Source organism: Acanthopagrus latus, chromosome 7 (genome assembly GCF_904848185.1).
Source record: "Acanthopagrus latus isolate v.2019 chromosome 7, fAcaLat1.1, whole genome shotgun sequence".
In the NCBI taxonomy this organism is placed as follows: Eukaryota; Metazoa; Chordata; class Actinopteri; order Spariformes; family Sparidae; genus Acanthopagrus; species Acanthopagrus latus.
In genome coordinates, this window is record NC_051045.1 from 15,116,278 (window position 1) to 15,126,325 (window position 10,048).

The window sequence follows — 10,048 nt, forward strand, 5'->3', positions numbered from 1 at the left end:
CCGACCTCTCCACCCGGTCTATTTTATCTTCTTTAAATATTCAGTATCCTGAAAGTTCATGCTGCTTTTCACTGGCCAGTGCAGAGTAGGCACATTTGGTCGGTGCCCTTTAAGCTGCATCGTCTATTTTGCCAGGACTACTCCCTTCAGTTAGATAAGGTCACTGCTAAGAGAGGAAATTTAAGGCTCTGCCAGAAAACACTTAATTCAACAGTACCAGGGCAGCTGAGGACACAAAAAGGACCATTATTCAAGATGGTCTTTACTGTGCACTGACGCATCAGACACATTTCTTTGTGTGTCTCCTGAAACAAGATAAGGACCACTTCAGGTTCAGGTGAAATGTGTCCTTTGGTAGTCAGTTATAGGCCCGATTTTTGTCCCCTATTTAAAAAATATAGTTTAAAGTAGATAATCCTATATGTAACTGTACCATAACTCTTACTTCTGCCTTGAAATATGTAGTATTTTTGTGTTGTAATGTGTTAAATATCACACCGATACCAGAATTCTCTTACTTTTAGTTTCAGACTGGGGTGTAACTACAAAGAGAATAAACTTGTAGAAAAGGACACTCTCCTCTATAATAGTGTTTTCCAGCAATTGCTTGATTATAATCACCTTGGCTAAGGACATCATGAATTATTGAGCTGTCTTGAAGGGTAAAAACATATTAGTGAGTTGTTTGTCTTGAGTGCGCTCTGTGCAAAGGTTACAGCATTCACACTCCCACTGAAGTCATGGGATGTGGGCTGAATGTAATATGTTTTTATCAGATAAGTTTGACGAGTCTGCAAGTCAGTCAGAATCAAACTGTTGCCAACATTTTGCCCTTAGACTTGAACATTTCCATTTCTGACTTTATACTCTCTACTACTCCAGTATTACTCTATTATTGTAACAGTGCTTTTGGCTCCACTAAATGTGCTTTAGTTAACTTTCTTTGCAGATTAACATTTTACATAAAAAGCACAATAAAATATGCAGTGTTGCAGAGTAAATTCTACAAACTGCACAAAGCACTTAAAATGATCTCCACTTCCACAAGATTAATACATTTATGCAATGATAATAAGGCTCCAAAGCATTGAGAAAGGTGCTGTCCTACATGCTGTGGAGCTTATTCTCTCCATATTGCAAATGCTTGTCAGTTTATCCAAGCTACATTTTTAATGTGGGTCATTTTCATAAATGGGAGTATTTCTACGCTAAAAAAAAAGTAAAAGCTGCTAGTACTGGACCTGAATAATTCCTTTCTCTTCTGGTGAACCAGAGGAGTTGCCTGGGTGAGTGAGTTCTGTAACGGCCTTTTCACGGCACAAAAGCACAGGTGTACCTAATGACAATAGCTCCGTTAAAGAGTCTTTTTTCATAGCAGGCATTCTGGCTTGTCAAGCAGGAACCACAGAGGTTTAAGTAATGTTAATGATGGCCACAAACAATTATCCAAGTTACGTCTGGCCAGTGAGCATCAACAATATCAGAGCCCTGGAGCAAGCTCAACTACATGGAGTGAAGCCACCTGTAATGTAAGAGTTCACACCTGCACTTGCCTAATGTTGTGTCAAACTAAATGCTGTGAAATGGGTATATAACATAGACCCAACACGCACATAATTCATGACCCTGAAATAAAGCAGCTAAATGAAAATCAGTCATCTGTGTTTGATTTGAAGCGTTTTGATTCAGGCTGCTTGAACAGCTCAAGACCACCTGGAAGAGGCCAGACACCACTACAACCACTATAATACAACTGAAATGAATTTGTGAATGCAAAACAACTCGTAAAAAAATACCCTGCAAATTATTTTTTAAACCAAAACTTTTAATCAAAAGTATAAACAAAACAAAAAAACAAAATGACAAAAGTCAAGGAATTAAGAACAAAGAGTCCAGAATGTCCGGGAAAAGCCTGTCATCCAGCAGGTCTTCAATCAGCTCTCCAGCACCGTTCAGCTGCCTCAAGTGGATTTAGGGGCCACTGGCCGCAGACTTGACACCGGGAGGGTTCTGGGTCTCCAGCTCAGCTCACCGGTCTGGTTGTTGGACACGTGTCGTCACAGCCATGTCGGAGAGGACAGCTTACTTGGACCTCTGCCTCATCTTTCTCCTTTTGCGCTTCAGCCTTGAAAATTATGACAAAAACCAATCAGACTAATCTTTAAAAAAACGATATAAGAAAAAGAAGTGAGACTTAGTACCACGGAGTGACGGCAAAACACGAGCCACACAATCTTACCTGCGCATGCGCTTCTTTCTCCACTGTGAAAGAGAAAGACGACGTTAAATTACTGTCACGTTTACTTCATGCATTTCTGAAAAACACATATGTGTCCAGCTGAACTGGAATATAGTTACACACAAATAGCAAAACGGGAATGTTGTAGTTGACTGCTAGTGTGCGTGCGGTGTTAGCCAGCCGTCGACTGGCTAGCTAGCAAATGTTAGCCCCACAGGCAACTATAATTATTTGATCATACAGACAGTAAACACAAACCTTAGCCCTCATGTCGAGTACGGAAGGCTGGAAATAGAAAGGAAAAGATGAAAGATTAGATGGATTTATTTAGAAAGATCATGATTAACTTGGATTGTGATACCAACAGCAACACTCACGTACCGACTGCTAAGGAATCGTCTCCACGAAGGACGTCACATCCCAGCGACGTGGTATTTATATGAACTGTTTACGTCATTTGTAATGGACCAGTGTGACCCATGGGACATGTAGTTTTGTACAAGGCGAACTATACAGAAAGTTACTGGTGAAGTATTGGGCTTTTATAGCTGCTTTAAAAGCCGATTTTCTCTGTTATTCATTGTTTGTTCATTACTGGGCACATGAACAGCAGGTGTCGCCGGTTCTATAATAAGATGATTATATTCAAGTCCAGAATTTTACCACATAAAATGTTTACCTGTGATTAATGATACTGAATTATTTAGTACATTTTGGGGTTTTTTTCTTCTCACCAAAATCAGGTATTATTCACAGAAATAACGCAAACCAAGTGTCCAACAAGTGCCATCCCAGTTAGTCGCAATATGAAATTAAGATGATAGAACTTTAAAAAAGAATAGTACAAGAATTAAAACAGATTTTGTTTTTAAAGTTTTGGAGAAGCGGAACAAAATGACATTCAAAATGATATATCGAACGATGAACCGACTTGACCGCTAGTGGACTGGATAAGTTTGGATTTTTAACCTAGGACAATTTAAAAAGCATATCCATTGTAGGTATTTAGATAGATATGTTCCAGTATTTTCACACTTAGAATGCTGCCTTTTAAGAACTACTGCAAGAAATACTTTGCTACAGCGTTTTCCTCCAAAATATGATTGCAGCAGCAGTGAATGCTTTGAAACAGCATGTAGACCTCCATGCTGGAAAATAATAATTATAGAGCAGTTACCTGAAAAAATAAATTACATAGACTTAAAATAAACCTTTTCAAAGGGTGATGTGGGCACACAACCCCTAAAATCCAGGCTTAAGCCCTCTCCGTAACAGGCAATTCTATATTTGTCGGACCTGTTGCTGAACGTTTTTCCTCTCACAAGTACCTGATTGGCCTATCGATAAATGTGGTGCAATGTCAGCAAAACACATTGAGATGGCTCAAAATCATGAAGAACACACTTTCACTCATCAGGACAAATTTCTGAATACACACAGACCAAAAAAACTCAACACAAGTGATGTCAGGTGGCTTTTTAATGTTTCCAAAAATAGTCTCTGAAACTGGGATTTGTTTTACAAAAGCATCCATATATCTAACAGGTATGGACTTCTTATGTAAACACAGACTGTCAGACTCAGTGGTGGCACCAGAAGACTGAATGCTGAACCCTTGGCAGGAGTTAAGACCATCCACAACTGAGAAAAAGGAAGTATGTCTTTTTTTTTTTTTTTTACTAGTTAAATAACTCAACAGTAGGTCTTACGTCAGTTTTAGAAATTGTTAGCTGAGTGACCTACAGTAGATGCCTAGAAGTATACACAATGTACTAGTAGACGGATCTAAGCCAGAGCAGTATAAATGCAGTAATTATGCTGAATTCAACAGTAATGAAGACTAATGATGTCATGCTTATAACTTGTGTGCCCACGACAAGTTAACACTTGTTTCAAAAAGGCATGGCTATAGGTTTATGACCTCAAGGAAGTTATCAGAATGCCACACAATTACACTGACACTGTACTGTGCATCCATCATCCTCGGCCGCTCTGTCAAACTCATTTTATTTTCCTTATCTTTCACTACAGTTATCATGGAGAAAGGGACGAAGGCTCAAGGTCAGTCAAATGGTTAAATGTTCCAGTGAGTTAATGCCCTTGCACAAAATATCCTCTCGTGTAGCAGAACTGGGGTCCACTAAGAGAAGAAGGCTGTCTCAAGGACAATGAGATTTACTGGGGACGAACGTGTGTGTGTGTGTGTGTGTGTGTGTGTGTGTGTGTGTGTGTGTGTGTTTTAGGTGGAGTGACAGAATTTAGGAGCAGCATCATCCCAGACTGACATCAGTTAGATTCAGAGGTATTCATGGCGGCTATTTGCCGCAAGTGCCTCGAACAGCTGGGACAGAAGGATTTGTGACGTCTGTTCTTTGGGTCATCAGATGTCTTGTCAAGAGAAATCTATTCTGCAGCTTCCGTCTCCATTGCCTGTCCTGTTGCACTCTCAACAGTCTTTGAAGCCTTGAAAGAAAAAGAGTGGAATTAGAGGAAACATTTGGCAACGGGATTTGTTTTTTAAAAAACACTCTACTCCATAACTCACCTTCTTTTTCTTCTTCTTCTGAGTCTTACGGCTGGCTGAGCTCTGCAGCAGAGCCTTTATAATGGGGAAAAAAAGGACAAAAATGACTTTTAACCTCAGGACGTGCAGCGCACAATGCATCAACAGATAATGGCTTTGGGGATGCTAAGTCAGCTTATAGCGTGCTGTAACGGCCCTATTAGTCTGGTACTTTCCTCTCGGGGAAGAGGATGTACTACCCCATCCATCAAACAGATTTTACCTTGAGCTCTGGGTCGTCCACTTCATGCTCAGACTTGTAGAGTTCTGGCTCAAAGAGGCTGTTTGTGATTCGCAGAGGTCCATTGGCCATGAGCAGCACGGTGAACTTGAATTGGGCAACAAATTCACCTGCAAGAACAAGAGGGTGAAAGTTGAATTAAACAGTCCCGGTTGGTATGCAATCATCAAATATTTCAGTTAACGGGGACAATATATGCTTCTGTGAAAAAACAGTATACTTTTTGTTCTACTACCGTGAAGAAAAATGATGCAAAGGGTGCTCAGATTAATTGGTAAAAAAGCCATGCCAGGTTTCATTGCTGCAGATGCCACCGGTACCGATGAGACCTGTCAAATCAGACTGTCTGTCTTTCTAATAACTATAACTGACAGCATACAAAAACATTCTTGGAATTTTTTTTTATGGAAAATGAGATTGTATGTTCTTAACTGAACTCAAACTTCTAAATAAATAAAAAGGCACCAGCCTATTGCAGTATATCATGTTTTATCTAACTGATTAACTTCCCAAAAAGGAAAAACAGGTACAGCAGATCTCCGTAACATCACACCTTGTCTACAAGTTGACTAACGTCTCCTCTCTGCTTTGAGAGAACTCTCTCAGAAAGCATATCCATAAATGATGTCAAAACACAGTAAAGACTCACAGTGAGCCAAAAATAAACTGAGTGCACATTTCCTGCTTCCTTGTCTCAGATAGAATTTGGCTGGAACATGGACCCTGATCAAACAGTTACTGGTCAGTCACGCTGAAAACTGGCCGATAAATTGGTGCAGATCTAGTACCACGGTATAAGACAGGACCTTAGAAATCTGGAGAGTTGTTCTGGCGAAATTAATTTTATGGGGTTCACTTTATACTGTAAGGAATCAAGGGCATTTGGATGCATTCGAGGTTGTGGATGACATTGCAGGAACTTAATTTAAAAAACAAGGAGGCTGCGTGTTTCTGACAGTGTTGTTGCCAGTCCAAACACAGTCTGAGCTGACCAGAGAAAAATATTTCTGTTTGAGGGGATCCCAATACTTGATTGCATTCTTTCTCAATGGGGTAAAAGGAAAAATAGTCATAGCTATGTGATCTGTAAACAACAAAACTCAAGTCATGGTTTTACGCACTTTGGTGATAGACAATAGATGATAACCCTCATGTTCAGTGCTTGATTGTGAGAAGATAAGAGGACCGGGACATGAGGCTTCAAGTACATGTGAAGAACTTTCATGGTCACTAGATCCCTCATTGTACCACTCACCTTCTTTCTCATGCAGCACATTGAATGGCTGCAGCAGCTCATGTTTGGCACACTCCACCACGCCCAACCTGGCTTTGCCTTCCTCCTCAAACGCCCTGAGGAGACAAACAAAAGAAGAAAAGGGAGATTAGCATATGAAGAATGAAAATAACAACAAATAAGGCAAAACTTGTGAAGTTAAAAGGTGCTACCTCAGAGTGAACGGCATTGTGTCGAAACGTCTCTCCATCTCACTGAAGAACGTCCGTGATGTCTTCATCTTTAAGCCGTACACCTTGTTGGGGTCTCTTTTGTATACGGTGGTCCTCTGACCTCCATCCTTTGCCTGAATTGCGAAAGTGAGCATACATCGTAAATGATTTGCCTTCCCCAAAATTTTCAAAATCAAACTGGAAAAATCAAATACAAACTCACCTTCCCCTCTCCTGTGCTGACGAGCACATCCACTGCATAGACCTCATGCACCTCAAACTCAGCCTTCTCATGGTCCTTTCTGCAGAGACAAAGGGACACAATCATTCATGGGTCGACATGCTCACCAGGTCAGTGATGAGTCACACTTGCTGACTATACCCACTTTTGCTGGTCCGTTGGGTTTTGGATGATAGTTTTCTCTCCATCAATCACGTGTTGTTTGAGCTGATGGGACAGCATGCCTGTACACATTGCAGGAATAAACTGAGTCAAGCTGTCAAATCATGATTGGTAAATGCCACAGAGCTCGAGGTTACCAAATGTTCACACTCACCCTCGATAGGAGTGCACTTGAATGACTTTGCAATCTTGTTCCAGGCTTCTGTGACCTGTGTGTTCTGATGCAAGAGACACAATGATGTTTTATTAGATTCGACAGTGATGCCGTCAGCCTAATCACAGGTCACAGTGACAAGAGTTTTACCTGGTTGCCCGGCTTAACAAGACGCAGAGCAGCCTCAGCACAGAGGTGAGCTGCTTTGATAACATCAGCCTTCCTTCCTGTCAGTGGGTTGTCCTGGAAACACACAGGAAGAAAGGTAAAAGATCACAAGAGTTCAAATAATGAAGGAAGAGCAGCTGTCAGCTACCATGCAGGTATAACACACCTTGGTCACTCCAACAACGAGGCTGTGAGCCACATTTGAGATGAAGCCATCAACATGCACACCCAGATCACTGCCAACAGAACAGAACAGAAAAGCATGAGGTTAAGAGAGTATGATCCGAATATAAAATATAAACCGTAGCTTAACTAGTAAACAGGGCAGATAGAAATTTGGGTGCTTACATTTTGACAAGATCTCCATCCTTCAGTATGACATCAGGGTCACTCTTCAGAGGAGAGTGATGGCATACACAGTTGTTAACTGACACACAAGTAGGAAAAGCGATACCTGTGAAAGAAGGAGAGTGAATGAGGGGGTGCTGAGTCACAGAGACACAATGGTGACTCATGCCGAGTTTGCGCTACAGGATTTTAGCCCTGATCTTCCCCTCGGCGAGGGGAAGATCGCCAACGTCTGCAAGATAGCTAGCAAGGTAAAAATCTGGTCCACGCAACCAAGTCTTATCATGCATTTATTTGTGCGTTTGGAACGCGTCACGTCTCCTGTGTGGGATCTTGAAGTGGGTGACCTCCTCTCACCGATCAGTCATGTAGTGAAAAGCAGAGTGATCCAACAGCTTTGACAGTCATGTTGTGTTGCCAAGGCATAATGAAACAGGACAAAAGACTTACCTTTCTTCATGTCCTTTTCCTTCTTGAAGATTTTCCCAGTTTCTACAGTGATGAAGGCATCTCCCTTTTCACACAGACTGAGCACGGAGACTCCAGCCATAGCTGCCCCGACTATCGTCTTCAAAGCCTCTGCAGGACAAAAACACAAAGAGCCATGATGTAGTTAAAATGGTAACACGGTGTATATAGTTTTGGGGTAGAACTAACCATTAATTCAATTATTGACTATTCTGCTGATCATTTTCATGGTAAGTTGATTAATAGTTTGTTTCATGAAATGCCAGAAAATCATACTGACCTAATTAATTGTCATTCAGTACTGCTATAGTTTGTACTTTTCTCCGATGAATTCTGTTCTAAATGAACAGGTGCCAAACTTTCACCACTGCAGATGGACAGGTTAGTAAATATCAACACGAGCAACAACACTAACCCACTGACCAAGGCTCAATTAATGACACGTGAGAGTTGACAGCACGTCACACCGTGAACAACTCATTTTATTTTAACTAAACTGAACAGAGCAAACATTTGACAGTTTATCCAACAGCTGCATATCAGCTTAAAACAGCATGATTCTGCTGGTAAATTAGCTGTCTTAACTAGGGATAAGTAGGTCAGCTGTGATAAGCTACATAACAAAATCACAAGGACACAAGAGTGTTGTTGGCTCCAGACCCGAGCAGGAGCACAAGGACAGACAGTGATCGAGAAATGACAAGTCACTAGAATTTTTTATATCGATATTGAGCCCTACCCAGATGCTCAAAGGCAGAGTGTGATTTGGAGATGCATTTCTATCAAAACATCTCCCTTTAATGTGTACATGTGGCCTTGAAATTGACATTATGCATGGTATGTGTGCTACAACCACAATAAGAAAAAATATGTACGACTCATGTTGGTGACTTGCACTGCGTTCCTGTCTGCAGAGTATAATAAATAGTCCATGTTTGACATGATTTAATGTGGCACAGTACTTGGCGTGTTAACTAGCTTCAGCTCATTATGACTTTAAATGACACCATCTAACACAGTCAGTTCCTCAGCCAAGTCTCTTACATAACGACTGCATGGACTGGACTTAAAATAGCTGTAGGTTTGTATATAGAGTTGCTGGCTGTTCACTTTGTCAAACAGCTTCTTATTGTCATTCAATTTTTTGCACTTGTCATTGTTATCTCTTACGTTAGCACTCACAGCTAGCTAACGCTCGCTAGTGATGTAGCTCAGCCCTGTTAGCCGCCTAGCTCAGCAGGCTAATGTGACAGCAACGTGACGTTAAACAAACAAATGCTACCGTATAGACGAACTCTGCCTACATATACACTGCGCTTTACGTTTCCTTCGTATTAAACGCGGGCCTTCTTTCTAAAATAATCCAGCGCCTGCTGGCACTGCTGCGGCACATGGCACGGCTGCTGCCTGGTATGACTAGCTGACACAGCTAGCTAACACAAGACGGGTCCAGATACTTGTGGACTGGTGGGTCAAAAACGGCACGTTTAACGCTGCTTTCCACTTACGATTGGCAATCTCGGCCCCCATCTTATACTTGGTGACCACCAAGTCGTCGGCGATGGTCTGCTCCTGCGTCTCGTCATCTCCAGACATGTTGGCAGTGTGTCCTCGAAGTCAGAGTAACTTTTTTTCCCCCGGCGGGTGTCAGTCACTCACTGGATCGACCACGCTGCTCACTGCGCCGGCCCGCCCGACTCCGGCTGCCAGCCTACGATGACTAGAGCCCGCCCGCTGCCAAAGACCCGCTGCGCAGTCAAGATAGTTCACTGCATTCGCGTGTTGCGTTGAGAGTAGCGCCCGAAAAAGGCAAGGCTCATTATTTAAAATCATACCGGGACATTTGAAATTAGACCAGGAGCGAGTAAACACAGCCATTTCGAAGGTCTGCTTATACACATCAGATTTCTTTTATGCATTCTTTGTTTATTATATTTTTGAAAAAAACACAATATCAACAATGTATGTGGGAGCCAATATGGCTCATAGATTAAACAAAATCGATATAAGTGATAACT

At 41.6% G+C, this 10,048-nt stretch overlaps 1 protein-coding gene across 1 annotated transcript; it reads right to left on the bottom strand.

The window, feature by feature from the left end:
- Window positions 1–3,700: 3,700 nt before the first annotated feature.
- Window positions 3,701–9,750, bottom strand: pa2g4b (proliferation-associated 2G4, b). The gene is made up of 13 exons (XM_037105457.1): window positions 9,539–9,750; window positions 8,013–8,141; window positions 7,563–7,668; window positions 7,381–7,450; window positions 7,197–7,289; window positions 7,047–7,110; window positions 6,876–6,954; window positions 6,713–6,791; window positions 6,490–6,623; window positions 6,299–6,393; window positions 5,026–5,153; window positions 4,785–4,838; window positions 3,701–4,702 (listed from the first exon to the last, which is right to left on the bottom strand). The coding sequence occupies exons 1-13, from the start codon at window positions 9,624–9,626 to the stop codon at window positions 4,643–4,645; spliced, it is 1,179 nt and encodes a 392-aa protein (XP_036961352.1). The 5' UTR covers window positions 9,627–9,750; the 3' UTR covers window positions 3,701–4,642.
- Window positions 9,751–10,048: the final 298 nt, after the last annotated feature.